The sequence below is a fragment of the Stegodyphus dumicola genome, chromosome 10, assembly GCF_044657685.1.
Source record: "Stegodyphus dumicola isolate Sdum_Otavi_A_Nest chromosome 10, ASM4465768v1".
Classification (NCBI taxonomy): Eukaryota; Metazoa; Arthropoda; class Arachnida; order Araneae; family Eresidae; genus Stegodyphus; species Stegodyphus dumicola.
Genome location: NC_140777.1, coordinates 102394820 through 102411513, shown reverse-complemented (window position 1 = coordinate 102411513; position 16694 = coordinate 102394820). Strand labels below are relative to the sequence as shown.

General features: G+C 35.6%; 1 protein-coding gene across 10 annotated transcripts in view; it reads right to left on the bottom strand.

The window, feature by feature from the left end:
* LOC118190586 (uncharacterized) overlaps window positions 1-16694 on the bottom strand; it is a 228101-nt gene that overhangs the window by 93853 nt on the left and 117554 nt on the right. For 8 of the 10 annotated variants that reach the window (XM_085825327.1, XM_085825338.1, XM_085825330.1 and 5 more), the window contains one exon: window positions 10595-10808. The exons of 1 other annotated variant lie outside the window; for it this stretch is intronic. In XM_085825327.1, coding sequence (XP_085681453.1) covers window positions 10595-10653 — 59 coding nt within the window. In that variant the 5' untranslated portion in view covers window positions 10654-10808. The remainder of the gene's footprint in view (window positions 1-10594; window positions 10809-16694) is intronic. One more of the 10 variants, XM_085825331.1, reaches the window with a different exon arrangement.

The following is a 16694-nucleotide window of genomic DNA, read 5'->3' as shown; positions in this document are numbered from 1 at the left end:
GGTCATTGTATTCCGAAGTACGGAAGTCATTGTATATAAAGAAAAATAAAGGGTTTTGTATACCCTTCGTCTGTATCCTGTCTACTTACTACAATTAGTGAACATAGCTTTAGTAAGCTCTGTGTTCTAGTCAGGTCATTGTATGTTTCCGAAGAAGGTTAGAAGAAACATTGAACCTGATATTATAATTAATTTATTTAACACGTCATATTCATAATTATTGCTGAAAATAATATAAAAACGTCATATTCATAATTATTGCTGAAAATAATATAAAAACGTCATAATTATTGCTGAAACGTATTCAAATTATGCCGAATCGTTGATTGATAAAGTCGACAAGTGTGGATGAGCGTTCCCGTGCTTATGCATCCACGCCCGCGAGTGTCGATGTATGTAAATACGATCGAGCCTCAGGTCTATCGAGCCTTTACTATACAAACGCGCGTTTAAAAAGTCAAACGTAGCTATTTAAAATCAGTATCTCCTGAACGTATTGCATCTTATGTGAGTTGTGACTGAAATTTGTGCAGTTAAGACTTAATTAAGTACATAGACTTAATCGCAAATACATTGTTTTGGATTCATAGTTAATACTTTCTGGAATTCCTAAAATAAAAATGTAAGTTTTTATAAAAGTATTACATTATTTCATTAAAATAATATATTGTTACGAATTTGGTATTTAAAAAGCTAATGTTAGTTCAATTACAAATTAAATGATTTCATTTCTCGCGCAGTGCAGCGCGTGACGAATATTAAAAGAAAGCTAAGCCGTAAAATTGAAATTACAAGAGCGCGTGCATTAAATAAATAAATATCTCTTTTTGATTTCGAGAAAGTACTGGAAAATTCTAGCGCGTGATTTTGAAATCTTATAAAAGGAGGAAAACATCTCAGTTTGTAGTGACTACCACTGTCCAATCCGTGTTTTACAGAAAGGATGAATTTGAATATTTTGTTTAGCTAATCTGTTGCACTTAGTTGTGCCATTTGTCTTCATTTAGATCGTGATATTAGTTTAATTATTCCAATCTAGATAACCTGTTTCAAAACTTGATAATTATTAATATTTCCAATATTTCTCATTGTACGCGTAAGCTGGTGACCACCCGCGTGACAGGTTCCTGCCTGTCACGCGGCTCCCTTACTCACCTACATTTCACAAAATTTGACAAGTTTCGCCTAGTTGGCGCGGCGTAAATCGCCTTAATTAAAAACTTAAGTACCAACGCCTTAGGGCAATTTACCAACAGAGACGGTTAAAGTAGCGGTTGGCTACTAATTGCCGCCTAGCCATTGACTCGATTTCGATTTCAGTTTGTAGTAGTTGCTTAGTTTGTTGTTGTTTAGAAAACTGCTCTTGTTGATTGTAGCGAATTCGCGGATTAGCGTTCTTTAGCTGTTTTTAATTGCGTTCTATTGGACATTTGAGTAGTTAAAAGATAACTACTGTGAGATATTGTAATACTGCATGATAATTTGAGAAAATTTAAGCATTTTTTTGTTGTGATAATAATAAATTTTTTTTTGTTCATTTTTCATCGGACTTGTGCATTCATTTCATAACGAACCCGTACGCACGCAACAATTTTTGGTGTCAGGAGTGGGGTTTGAATGCCAATAACAAGAGCGATGGAAGAGCAATTAAGGCAGTTAATATCAGCCTTTGCCTCATTTAAAGAAGAAATTAAAGAGGAAATGAAATTGGGCCAGGAATCCGTTAAGGAAGAAATGAAATTGGGCCAGGAATCCGTTAAGGAAGAAATGAAATTGGGCCAGGAATCCGTTAAGGAAGAAATGAAATTGGGCCAGGAATCCGTTAAGGAAGAAATGAAATTGGGCCAGGAATCCGTTAAGGACGAAATGAAAGCCGTTCAAGCTGGTCAAGAAGAAATGAAAAGAGAAATTACTTGCATAATAGAAAATAAATTTGAAGCTATGGAAGGCAGAATTGACGCAGTTGAAAATAAAGTTGGCCATATTGAAGAAAAAGTTTCTTCCGTAAAAGATCATATTGAAGAAAGAGTTTCTTCGGTGAAAGAAGAAATAGAAGAAAGAGTTTCTTCTGTAAAAGAACATATAGAAGGGAGAGTTTCTGCTGTGGAGGAACGAATTGAAGGAAGAGTTTGTGCCGTCCAACACCAAATCGAGCAACAAATTGATGAGAGAGTTTCTGCAGTTGCCAAAGAAATGGATACTTTAAAGAAATTCGTAACGTCGGCAGGGAGCAGGAGTGATGATTTTAAATTCTTACCAATGCCTGCTCGTCCACCTCTGAAGCTATCCACGTATGATGGGAAGACCTCCTGGCAGGTGTATAAGACACAATTTTCTATCGTGGCGGATGCGAATGGATGGGATTCCCAAGCTAAGGCCTGTCATCTCGCCGCTTCTCTAAGAGCCGACGCAGCGGATATCCTTCAGACTCTTCCCGAAAACAAAAGGTTAGATTTAGAAGCTCTATCCGGCGCTTTGGAGCTGCGCTTCGGCGAGAAATGTTTAAAAGACTACAGCAGGCTCCAATTAAAATCTCGTCAACAGCAGCCTACCGAAACACTTCAGGAGCTCGCCGCGGATGTTGAAAGGCTGTCCCATCTCGCCTTTTCGGAATGCCCGACAGAAACAAGGGAAATCCTGTCCTTACAATACTTTATCGACGGCATCCGAGATACTGAAATACAGAAAGCTCTTCGAATGGCAGATGTAAAGGACATAAAAAGCGCTCTGTTGTACGCCATGAAGTTCGAGGCAGCCCAGCAAGCAACTAGTAGAGATCGCTACCCAGTTAGAGCTGTGCGAGTCCATGAGCCAGTGGATCAACTGATGGCTCGTTTAGATGATTTAGCCAGACAAGTCGAAGATTTGATACGGAGTAGGAGCGAGAAGAAAGTGGCTCTAAGGTGTTGGAGATGTGGTAGTGAAGGTCACCTAAGACGGAATTGCAGAACACCCCAGGGTACGGAATATAAAGCAGATGATTTTACCAGACAAGTCAGTGGCTTGAGACGGAACAGAAGTGAAAAGAAACTAATTCTAAAGTGCTGGAACTGCGGAGTTGAAGGCCACATACGAAGAAACTGCAGAACACCCCGAGGTACGGAAAATAAGACCATTTCCCAGCAACAACGCAGTAAACAAATTAGTGAACATATCGAGGAACGGAGGTTGCCAGATAGTGAAAAACCTTGTTTTAAAGCTCTTAAAATTTATACAGTGAGTGGCAACAATAACGGACTGTCCATCAATGGGAATATCGATGGAGTTCCTTGCAGTATGATCATTGACACAGGAGCTAATGTTACCATCATTAGGAAAGATTTAGCTGAACAATTTAAAGATAAACTTATTTGGACGCCATCCTGTGTTACCCTTCAGACTGCGTCTGGTGACAAGATCGACATAACTGGGAAGTTAAACGTAAACATCACGTTTGGAAGTGCCGCCTACCATCACACGGCATATGTGGCGGATATTACAGATCCATGCATACTCGGATTGGACTTTTTAAGGAAATACAATTTTTCCTTAGACTTGAAAAACAACAAACTGCTTTCAGGATCTAAAGACATGACTATCCATCCTAAGAAGGGATCCTCACCTGGAAATGCCGACGCTTTGTCCGAAAGAACCAGCTCGAGAAACAGCCGAAATCATGCTAGGGTCGAAAAGAAACACCAGACTACCAGCTATTCTCCATCTCAGATGCTCTTCGGTCGAGACCTTCGTCTGCCTTGTGACCGCCTGTTTCATCGCCGTACGGATGCGCCTTCATCGCCTGAGGAACACATCCAAGATGTCAAGGCCCGTTTTGAAGTGATGCACCGTTCCGCACGAAAGCGAGTGAACTTGGCGACGGAGAAAGTGAACACCAAATACAACACGAGAGCTGCTGGACATAGATCCAACGAAGGAGACAAGGTGTGGTTGTGGAACCCGATTCGACGAAAAGGAGTCAGGCCTGATTTACAGTCACCTTGGGATGGTTCGCACACAATCCTAAACAGGCTAAATGACGTCATGGTTCGGATCCGTGAGTCTTCGAACTCTTACGACAGGTTAGCTCATTACTATGGCCATAGTACATAATGTAAATAATTGTAAATAGTATAAGACCATGGTCCATTTTGTTTTTAAATGTGTATTTGATTTGTTTTATGTATTGCATTTATTGTTCATGTTGTTTATTATTGTAATGTAATGCGTATTAATGCATTTATGCCACAGTTGTAAGTTTAGCTTCCTGTCCAGGGATTGTACTGCCCGGGACGTGCAGTCCTTGGGAAGGAGGCAGTGTTACGAATTTGGTATTTAAAAAGCTAATGTTAGTTCAATTACAAATTAAATGATTTTATTTCTCGCGCAGTGCAGCGCGTGACGAATATTAAAAGAAAGCTAAGCCGTAAAATTGAAATTACAAGAGCGCGTGCATTAAATAAATAAATATCTCTTTTTGATTTCGAGAAAGTACTGGAAAATTCTAGCGCGTGATTTTAAAATCTTATAAAAGGAGGAAAACGTCACAGTTTGTAGTAGTTGCTTAGTTTGTTGTTGTTTAGAAAACTGCTCTTGTTGATTGTAGCGAATTCGCGGATTAGCGTTCTTTAGCTGTTTTTAATTGCGTTCTATTGGACATTTGAGTAGTTAAAAGATAACTACTGTGAGATATTGTAATACTGCATGATAATTCGAGAAAATTTAAGCATTTTTTTGTTGTGATAATAATAAATTTTTTTTTGTTCATTTTTCATCGGACTTGTGCATTCATTTCATAACGAACCCGTACGCACGCAACAATATAATATAAAATACCACAAATTGTGATTTTGTTTGTGATTGTGATATTGAGTAAAAATTAATTTAATTGAAGACCATTTTCTACTTTCTTTTACGTGTTCTTTAAAATGAGTTCCTATAAACATTTAAGGGGAAGTGAAAAAAGAAAACGAAAAGCAGATCGAGATAAAGTGGAAAAACAAATGAAAAGATCGTTAGACAAATTTTTAACTGTAGATGGAGATCAATTACAACAATCGTCATCATTTTCATAAATTTCACCTGCTCTAACTCCAGAAACATCATTTGTGTCCGAAACTATTCTGCAAAAAGACCAGCAGGAAAAAAAAAGAAATTCCGTTTGTGAAGATGAAACAAAAGGAGAAGATATAAATTTCAAATCATCTGAAAGTAATGATGAAACTAAGAGTTTTGTAAACGATATTGCATTATGGTCAGAATACTTCACAGACGAGTATTGCGAGAGTATTACATAAAAAATCCATCAAAATCAATAAATGGATCTTCGGAATCATCTTCTATTCGATGCAACGAAGGGTCAAAACAAATCACAAGAAAATTAACTATTGTCTCCTTCTTCAAAACAATTAGTAGCGGGAAAAAGTTAAACGAGATTGGTTGGCTTATACTGAAACCAACAATACTCTGTAAATTATTTTCCAAGCAAGCAACGCTCATGACAAAAGGGACGAATGATTGGAAAAATGTACATTAAAAATCGTCAGAGCATGAAACCTCCAGTGACCACATTAACTTCATTTTAATTTTTAAAACAAGATCTAAAATTACCGGACACATTTGACACTGAACTGGACCAACAAATTATAAATGAAAATATATATATATATATTGGGAGGGAAATACTTAAACGTGTGGTAGCGACAATCAAATTTATTTCTACATACTCTTTAGCGTTTCGTGGTAAAAATGAAGTGTTTTTTAGTGAAAGTAATGGTAATTATATAGGTGCTTTGGAATATTTATCGGAGTTCGATCCATTTTTGCAGGAACACATGAAAAAATATGCACACTGCGGCACCGGTACTATAAACTATTTGTCGTCTAGAATATGGGATGAATTTATTTCTATTGTATCGAAAGATTTACAACTCACAATAGTGAACGAAATAAAGGAAACCAAATTTTACTCTCTAATTACTGATTCAACACCTGATATATCTCTTAGCTGAACGTCATTACTCGCTATGTTCTTTCTTCCAAGTGGTATAAAAGAAAGATTTTTGGAATTTTTACCTATATTTTCTCATACTGGTGAAAACTTGGAGAAAGTTATTTAAGAATTTTTAAATAATACAGATTTAGACATCACTAACTGTCGGGGACAGTGTTATGATAATGCGTTTAATATGTCAAGTAAATAAATATAAGGGACTCCAATCCACAATAAAACAACATATTTTTTCTGCCTATTTTATACCATGCGCAAATCATTCATTAAATTTAATTGGAAATGCTGCTGCAGAAAGTTGCATGGAAATGACCACTTTTCTCAATATCATTCAGGAATTGTACGTAGTTTTTTCCAAGTTCTACACATACGTGAAATGCATTACAAAAATTTTGTAAGAGCAAACACTTAAGTATTAAACCTATTTGTAACACCAGATGGTCTGCTCGTTCCGATGCTGTGAAATCCTTAAAGGAAAATTATGAAGAAATTAAACATTGTTTACGTCATTTTTCCCTCAAACAAAGATGAAAAACCGTTAACAAGGTCCGAAGCTGCCGATTTACATAAAAAACTTGATACATTTGAGTATGTACTGTTACTTACTGTATGGGAAAAGATTTTAGAAAGAATAGATGCTTCAAACAAGACTCTTCAACAAAAGGACGAATCCCTAAATACAGCACTTTTAATATGCTACGAAATACACAGGCGCGGTAAGATGGCTTCTCCGCAAAGCAGTTTTAGGGTTGCCATAAAATGGCAAGGAAAGGCAGGGTTGCCACATTTGGGCCATACATCTCCCATTTGGCGACAAAATTAGCGGCATGCCATGGACGGATGGAGAAACTTCTGGAACGATTTCTTACCGGTTTAGCCCAGAATGTTGTCGAACACAAGCTGAAAGCTATATAAAGCCTGCTGGTCCGCAGTCAGGAGAGTGTGCCTTGTCGAGAGGGCGAGTGAGAGTACCTCGTTTAGGATGCGAGATAGCTAGTCAGACCGTGCGGTGACGATCGAGTTGACAGCCGGCCAGCGAGTGCCGAGTGAGTCGTCGAGTGCATCGAAGAGTCTCTTAGTGTATCGCGGTTAGTGCATCGTCGAGAGAGCGTGATGAGCTCCGGGAACGACTGAACCGAAGAGTCGGGAGCCGTGCTCTGTCGAGTTCATCGCGAGTTGTAACGTGGAGAGTCTCGAGAGTACGTGGAGTTCCGAGAATGGCCGAGCAGAGTCGGGAGCTGTACTCTGGTGCTTTTCAGTGAAGCTGTCTCCACCGTTATAGCCTGATAACCAGAAGGGTGTGTCGCTGATTGTGTCAACGTGTTTATAGTAGTTCTTCGACGACTGTAACGTGATTTTGGACCTGTCCTGATTAGTACCAGCTAAATAAAGTGTGTTTTGATACTTCATCAAATGTTGCCGTCATTATTCGCTCTAAATCTTCACGAACCCCGTACGAACGTCAAGGAAGAAAATAACGTAACAATATGATTCATTACTAGATTTCATATAAACTGTTAAGAGTTGATTTTGACAATTTACGAAAAGAAGCAGGAAAAGTTACAGATATTTATTGCATATACTAATAATAAAAAACGGATTCAGTGGCAAAGAACATTTTAATGTTAAATTTTTTGTTGTTGTTGTTTATGCGATTCTTCAATCAGCAATTTTAAAAAAAGATCTGAGGAACATAAAATATTGCGTGTTATATCAGCCGATTTTTCTTCTTCTTTTTTTATATCCTCTCATTTATAAATCCAGTATACAAGATATATGAAACCGTTGGTACTCTACTTATATTTAAAACTTCTTCCAGCCATCAGATCCTATAATTTCTATTTCACCACAAAAATGATACACTCCATAAGAATCTGTGTAGTATTTTCTGATTATAATAAGCCATTCTGTTTTCACTGTTTATTAGTTTTCGAGTAAATAAGTGAAAAACCTAAATATCGTATTTGTTTAAAACATATTCGTTTAAATTTATGAAAAATTCATTTTCTCACTTTGGTCGAATCCATGAACGGCAGATAGAAGAAACAAGAACAGAATAAAAACAATCGAAAATAATCATAATCATTAATAAACCCGTTTGGCCATTAATAACGTTTATCATAGGTATTTAAAACACTTTCATAATCGATTACGGTTTTGTAACAAATTGTCGCACGATGTTGATATTGACTATTTGTTTCATTCAAGTGTTTGATTTTCTTCCTCACTGTCTACTTCAACTAGAACATAATTTGTTAAATCTTCTTTGGTTGTGGTCACTGACGCCGATGATTCAAATTCACTTTGTATTTATTCATTTATTTTTAATTTTATTTCATTTTATCGATTAGTGGGCTAATAAAGCCAGAAGGGCTATTAATTTCGTTTTGGCATTTTGTGTTGATTCACTATAAACGGCGAATCACTTTTTAAATTGTTACCACCAAATATTAGAGCCCTGCGTTATATTTAAAGAAATCAAATAATGAAGAATCTGCATAAATGTATGTATGTTTCTCGCATTGTGATAAAACAACGGTACCTTTAGCCATTAAATTTTCAATAATGTTATTTTCCATCGAATATGGGCATCTGGAAGCTCTAATGCGGAATTTGAAGTTTGATTTATTGTTATTATTATTTTTATTTTTTATTTTTGTTATTTGAAGTTTGTGCTAATGCGGAATTTGAAGTTGTTATTATTTGAAGTTTGTTTGTTATTTATTTATATTATGTTTGAATTTGAAGTTTGTTATTTATTATTTATTTGAGGGTGTGTGTGTATTTAATTATGGCAAAGCGTACTAGGGCTATCTGCCTAATGGGAGCGATGCCTTCGTGGAGGACTTTCTAAGGGAAACTGGCTCGTATACACGTTACACATGGGGAAAACCACGAAAACGCCCATGCAGCCAGCCCGTTCGCGGGATTCGAACCTCGGACCGAACTACCAGTCTTCAGCGTCTTTACCGCTCGGCCGCTGGTGGGCTATTATTTATTTGAAGTTTGTATTATTATTGTAAAGCATTTATGAGTTTCTGATTAAGAAACTCGACGATTGTAAAGCGAGCGATGGCAACACTGAACGGAGGGAAAAAAAAAAAAAAAAAAAAACCATTATTATCTCCAGCGCGCGAGACTGCGTATCGGAAATTCTAAAGATATGCTCACTTTAAAATTACTTTGCGATATTGCTATTGAATTGAATTTTATTGCTTAAGCGCGAAGAACATGATGTTTAATAAATAAAGGTTACACAAAACGTTAAAAAAACGCGCCTTTGAGCGTAATGTAAAATCTGAAAGCCTTAAGATTTCTTTTTCCTTTTCCTTTTATTTATTTACTTACTTATTTAATTATTTTTATTTGCTATGATTAGATGTGACTGTAAGTTTCCTGATTTTCTTAACGCTTTCTTATTTCCTTTTAAGTTATCTTCAGGTCATTCTTTTCGTTTTGATAGCCATTCAAGGTTTTCTTCCCTTAGATATTATACAGAGATGAAATTACTGAAATAATACAGTTCAACGTTTTAGTATATTTTAAAGAAGTTTTATACAAAACTCATCGGCTCTAGTGTAGAATTAATTGGGTGCCCCTTCGATTAGCGATAATTTTTTTTTTTTTTTTTTTTTTATTTTTTTTATTTTTGCTATGAAACCTCATTTTTGGTTATTATGATAGTTTTAACTTTGTTTTAGCTTCTTAATTTTTTAATGAAAATAGATTGATGTGTACATGGACAAATTTAAGGCAGTGCGCAATGCCTAGTTTGTGCAATTCTGGGATGTTTTTTAAGTGAAAACAGACTGATGTGTACATGGACACAGAGTTTGTGCAATACTTTGACTTTCAATTTTGGTTTTGCGCAGCAGCAATCTTTAAATTGTGTCTTCCTGGCCATCAAAAAAGAATCGCCAAAAAAGCAAGGGGCACCCAATTGTAAACTTTTACCAATTCATCTAGTCTAGTTTTAAATTTCTCCAGAGATCCCCATTAAGCAGAACTCCTCTAATTTGTTTTTGAAATTACTCCGAAACATAAAGCTAAAGCATGAGGCCAACGAGAAACTCATCTCAAAGGAGTTTCACTTCCGCAAAGAAAACTTGTTGCCAACAATCGCAAAAACCAACTTTGTTCCTCCATTAAAAAAAAATAACTAGAGACTTAAAATTTACTAACAGACCGTTCGTCTTATTAATTATAATGGAAATACCGGCAACAGATGTTATGTTTAATTTTCCGTAAAGGTAAAAAAGAAAACTTTACTATAGAGAATGAACAAAAAATATTCTTTAAAAATGTATACAGTGGCACTACATGCAGTGATTAGTGCTATATGAATAAAAATATTACTATTGAAAATGTAGACATCTTTTTAAGTATGCGCATTAAATTTTGGGATTCTTTTCCTGAAAAATTCTTCAGAACAATATCCCTTTTGCTCCATTTATCCAGAATTCAGTTATTTTCAGGATCTGTTCTATTATATATCTATTCCCCTTCTCCAGGCTTAGCTTAAAAATAAACACTCACTGTAGCCGGAAAACATTTCGCTTCAAAAAAAAAAAAAAAAAAATGTTTTATCAAACTGGAAATCTTTCTTACCTTGTTGACTGAAACACTTCTTCAGATGTTCGTTTCCTAGCAGCGCTGAAGAAAGCCATCACAGTTAAAACAAAATTTGAAACTAATGAAATGACAGTTTCCGATCACAAAACGGAAAGGTATGGGATATTCTCTTGGAATCAATAGCCTCCTTAGTTCATTCAAACGTAGGAATCGTTTGGCTCCAGCATGACATCCGCTGTCGTTTGCCTGTCTACGAATAAACGCATAATGAAATAACTAGAAAACATAACAGCTAATATCAAAAATAATACTAACAAAAAATTTTAATGGAGCATATTTATGACAGTTAAAAAATATATTTATTTAATGAGCTCAATTATTTACATAATTTTTCGTTATGAATGCTTTCAATAGCAGTAGAAAGGGCACATTCCGTACTTAAACCGAAATTCTTTCCCGCGAATAAGTTATGTCGATGCTCATCAAGGCCAACCGACGTGTTGACAGCTTTATAGTTTTGCCATATGAATCACTTCCGTTCCGAAAGTATTTATTATGCGGATGAATTTAATGCATACAGAGATACGTATCAGTTTAAACTTTACAAGTAAAATGACAGCTAAGAATTAATTCAATTAATCCAAACATAATAGCTAAAAATTAATACTTAAGAACTAAATAAATAATACTAAAATCAGAATTATATCAATAATAAAATCGACTATTAATGATATAATTCATAAAGTGATTATGGAATATATCAATAATAATCGAGGCAACAGTGAGAATTTTATTTTAGTGTGTGTGTTTGTCTGTATATACTCGTAACTGAGACAGCCTAATTATGCTGTAAGACCACTTGTCAGGTGGGCGGGCTGCTCTCCACAAACACACAAACTAAAATTTAAACTTTTTGAGTAAATTTTAAATTCATTTTAAAATTTTTATAATTACGTTCTTGAAATTTTCTCTCTAAGAAACAATTATTATATCTGTGTTGTTTGATACATTTCAACAAATATTTTTCAATTGTATTTTCAGTTTCGCAAAACTGCTGACAGCTTTTTTAATCAACACCTTTCATTTCAAGAATTTGAATTTGAATTGGCAGTGCTTTTCTAGATTCGGTTGATGACAGCAAATCATCACTTTTTTTTCTTTATCTCTTTTGATATCAGTTTCAGCATTTCTTTTAACATTTTAATCACTTTTTAAACACGTTTTCTTAATATTGTTGTGAATTGCCATATTCTAAAAATAAATCTTCATAGCTTTCACAGATGTCTGAAACAATAGCGAATGCTTACAATTCCTCTGAGACTTCTACAAAAAGCCATAGTTTCAAAAACGGTTTTTAACTTTTTAAAATTAACGTACGCGTCGGCAATCTTTTTTGGTTGGGCGTCAAATTCAACCCAAATGAGTGTATTAAGAACTTTCTGGTCAATGGTATTTACATTTTAGAACAGTCTTCCTTGGTAAAATAATCAGTTAAATTTTACTGCGGAAATAATTACAATAACTTTAAACATGAAAACTAAATTTAAAATTTTAATTATTATAATCACAAACATAATGGAATGTACTTTATTTTTCTCTTCGATATCAAAGGTTCCCCTGGTACTGAAACTGTGACGTCAATTTAGTCCAGTCTGACTTAACAGATTACAGTTTAATATTTCAAAGATCTTAGTGGGGACAAAGAGCTCGTTACGTTCAAATGTAAACAAACGTTTGCTCCTTACGACATGAGCCATTGAAAAGTCTAAGCGTAATTTAGTTATTAATTCTACAAAACTAAACGGAACTAGATCGGAAGAAAACGCAGCCGATTTTATTTTATTCAGGGAGAATTGTTAATTATTTTTATCGCCTACGAATCTTGAGATATATAATATAAAGTCAAATAATTTCTTACTTTCTCCTTGATGGCTTTACCGCTTCCATCATGTTTAGCAAAATTCAGTCCGATAATCTTGAAGGTTTGTAATTCTGCCAGTTTCTTAATGCCATTCATTTCAAATTCTATTTAGCCCACCAGCGGCAAAGCAGAAAAATAGCTGAAAACCGGTAGTTCGAACGGTGTTCGTCGGAGTTTCGTCGTTTTCTTCACATTTTTGGCTTTGTTTATTTGATTACAGTAAGGGCAGTGATACTTTTCTGGAGAAATGTCTAAGGGAAACAGGTTGTTTATTAGATTACGGCAAGGCACTCGAGGGCTATCTGCCTTAAGGGAGGGTTGCCTTCGTGGAGGACTTTTAAAGGGAAACTGGCTCGTATACACATTACACATGGGGAAAACCACGAAAACACCCAAGCAGCCAGCTCGTTCGCGGGATTCGAACCTCGGACCGAACTACCAGTGTTCAGCGACGTTACCGCTCGGCCGCTGGTGGGCGTCTAAGGGAAACTTATTCATACCCACGTTACGTATGGGAAAAACGACGAAAACGCCGGTACAGCCAGCCCGTTCGCCCAAAATTGAGTCCAGGTCAAACTACCAGCGTTCAGCGACTTTATGGCTGGGCTGTTAGTGGGTCCGTTTTTCTCACGTATAAAGTAACCGGGAGCCAGGAAAGGGGTATTGTCGTAACTGGCTATGTAGCGAATTTTGGTACTTAGTTACTACTTTTGTAACAGACAGCGCCACCTCTTTTTCCAGTCATACAGTTGGATGTGCCGTCCGCCAATGAAACAGCCAATTAAAAATATTCAGAACTAGCTTTCAAATTTCCATGATCAGATTTATTCCTATTAATTTTTTTTTTTTTTTTTTTTTTTTTTTTTTTTTTTTTTTTTTTTTTTTTTTAACGTTTTGTAAAATATTTATTTCTTGCGCTGTGTTTTATATTACGGATAAGAAAATTTTCAGTGTGCGAATACAAGGGTGACCTTTTTTTTTTATAAATTAGCTGGTTTAAGTATTTCACTGACTTACTTGGCATTAATATAACTGAAAGTGAGCTCCTAAATGTTACGGATATAGATTATATCAAGAATTTCGCGCATATAGTGAATGAAACACACCCGATTTTGTACTCCTATATTTAGTCGTCAAAGCCTATTTACAAACAATTTGTTCTAAGCACAGCATTGAAAAGTCTGATGTGTAGACCACATGACTTCCTTGCGCGAAATATTAAATTATACGCACCTTTTTTATTTATTTATTTATTTTTGCTGCATTTCATTGAAACTTATTTCCTCGAATCTCATTAGAGATTTCTGATTCAATTAATTCAGTTCTCACTTCGCGACAAGACAAAATTACATAAAATATCTTTATTAAAAATTTAAAAATATAGAGAAACTTAAAACACCAAATACAATTAAAACAATTTTTACAATTAAAATTGTTGTTTCTACGCAAAAACAAGCAGTTAAGGCACAGAAGGCAGATTTTTCGGTGCACAAAACTGAGTTTACTTTGGGTCCCACTCGGCAAAAAGACACTAAAGGTGCAGAAACTGACTTAATTCACTATTTTGCTAAGTTTCCAATGTAAACAAATATGGCAGCTATAGTAAAAAAATTAGCCGCACTTAAAAAAACTTTTAAATTGCTAATAATTCTACAACTATTGCATGCAGATTAACTAAAGGCATAAGAACTTTAACCGGAAGATAAGAACAACATAATTCAATCATTTTTAAAGCGAAACATGCACAATTTACCAACATATAAAAATAATTTTAAAAAAACTGAGCTCACGCAGCCGAGTAACAAAGTGGATATATCTGCATATTTATTTACTTTTGGTGCAATCGATTGCAACCAGAAAGGTAGGTGCACAACTACATGTTATATCATATATAAAATTCAACGTTTTTGAGTCTACTCGTTTTTGATTTATGCGAGCTACATACATACACACATACATACGTACGTACGTACGTCCAGACGTCACAAAAAAATCTGTCCTGAATCGTTTTTTAATCCTTTTTGTAACCCGTTTTGGGAAAAAGAGTCCTTTATTCTGTTCTCACCTACAGATGTCAGGCAAAAACATCGTTAATTGTATCCGATAGTAGTCAATATGGGTATTTTCATTGAAATAGGATACCCCAAAATTTTCACGATTGCAATACTTCTTACAAAAGTGCAACTTACTCGTTCGATTTACTTACGACTTACTTCGTACGTAGTTACGATTGCAACTTAATTCGTTACACAGAAGTAAAAAACAGAGATAATGAATTTAAGAGTGGTAAATTAAATACTGCTGGCGATTGAGACAATAGTTATTTCATTTGCTTCTTCATTGTAACGTAAACGTGAAATTTATTTGAAAGTAAATTGACAACAAATTTTCGAAGAGAGCATTTTAAAAACTCTTGCCAAATTCAACGGAAAAATTGCATGTGAAAGAAACGATAAGCATGAAACAAACAAAATAAAAAGAATGTATAGAAAAGAGGTAGCGCCATCTATTATAAAACTAATTAACGAAATTCAATAGATCGCCAATTGCGACAATAATGCGGTAGAAATCTCTTCCCTTAGGCAGGTAGCTCTCAAATGCTTAAAAAATGAAGTTAACTGTCGAGAAGCTGCAAGTTTAATGAACTCTGCGAAAACGAATCAGAAACCATACTTTCGTCAAAATGAACAACGCACGGAAGTTTATCCGAATTATAAACCGAAAGTTCCGACTGCTTCAGCTTTATCAACAATTGGATACAAATGTATATTTTGTGACAAAGAAGATCATACGAAATATAAATGTACTGAGGTGAACGCTGATGAGAAACGCAACATTTTGAAACGTACAGGAAAATGTTTTCTGTGTTTTGGATGTAAACATTTAGCTATCAACTGTAAGAACACACAGTTTTCCTGCAAAAAGTGCCGCGGTAAACATCATGAAAGTGTGTGTGTGTGAATCCCGCATCAGCTGTCTCCAGTGCAAAAAATAAGGAAACCGAAACATCGGCGGAAATTGTTCAAAATTCTTTTGCCAAAACTGGATCTAATATTATGCTTCAAACGGTGTATGCTGTGGCTGAGGGCAGAAGTAAGAATTGTATTGTGAGATGTCTTCTTGACGGCGGTAGCCAAATCTCTGCAATTCGAGAAGATTTATCAAGAAAATTACAGTTACCAGTGAAAGGAGAAACTGTTTTAAATCTACATACCTTCGGTGAAAAGAACGGGAAATATTGGCGTCGAAAGAAAGTTGAACTTACGCTCCGAAATATTAATGACCCTGAAAAATCCATAAATCTCGAAGTCATTGAAATACCAGTCATACCAAATGCCGATATACGAGTACCAGATGTAGAAATCAAATCCAAACTCCAAGCATTCGGCGTCACTTTGACCGACTGCGGCGACTTCGTTAGCTTTAAATTGCCTGACTGTGATTCCCTCTCAAAGATTCTTGGACTTCAATGGGATACAATTAAGGATATCTTCTGTTTTAATGCTAAAGACGTTATTGATTTCATCCAGTCAAATGACCAAACAAAACGTTGTGTTTTAAAAGCTGCTTCAAAAATCTTCGATCCTGTTGGGTTTCTTGCTCCATATGTTATTCAAGCAAAAGTTCTGTTTCAGGATTTATGGCTGAAAGGTGTTGATTGGGATGAAATTATCCCACCAGAATTGCAAGACAAGTGGAACAAATGGTATAGGCAACTATGTGATTTACCTAATATCCAGATACCTCGGTGGTATTTTCGTGATGTTGATGAAACGCCTGAAACACTGGAACTACATTGTTTTTGTGATTCATCTCAAAGTGCTTACGGAGCAGCAGTGTACGTGAAATTCCGTAGCTTAAAATATTGTGGAACAAGTTTAGTGATAGCCAAGAGCAGAGTGGCTCCCCTGAAAAAATTATCTTTACCAAGACTCGACACTGCTCATGGCAGCAGTGTTAGACACTCAAAATTATCTTTACCAAGACTCGACACTGCACAAGACACTGCTCATGGCAGCAGTGTTAGGTGCAAGACTTGTAACTACAGTCCGTGTGCATTTTACTCAAGCTAAGATTCATTTATGGACAGATTCTCTTATTGTGCTTCATTGGATAAAAAACTCACCACGGCGATGGAAAACATTCGTACAAAATCGAGTGTCTGAAATTCAAGACAAAACATCCCCGAGCATGTGGCATCATTGTCCTGGCTCA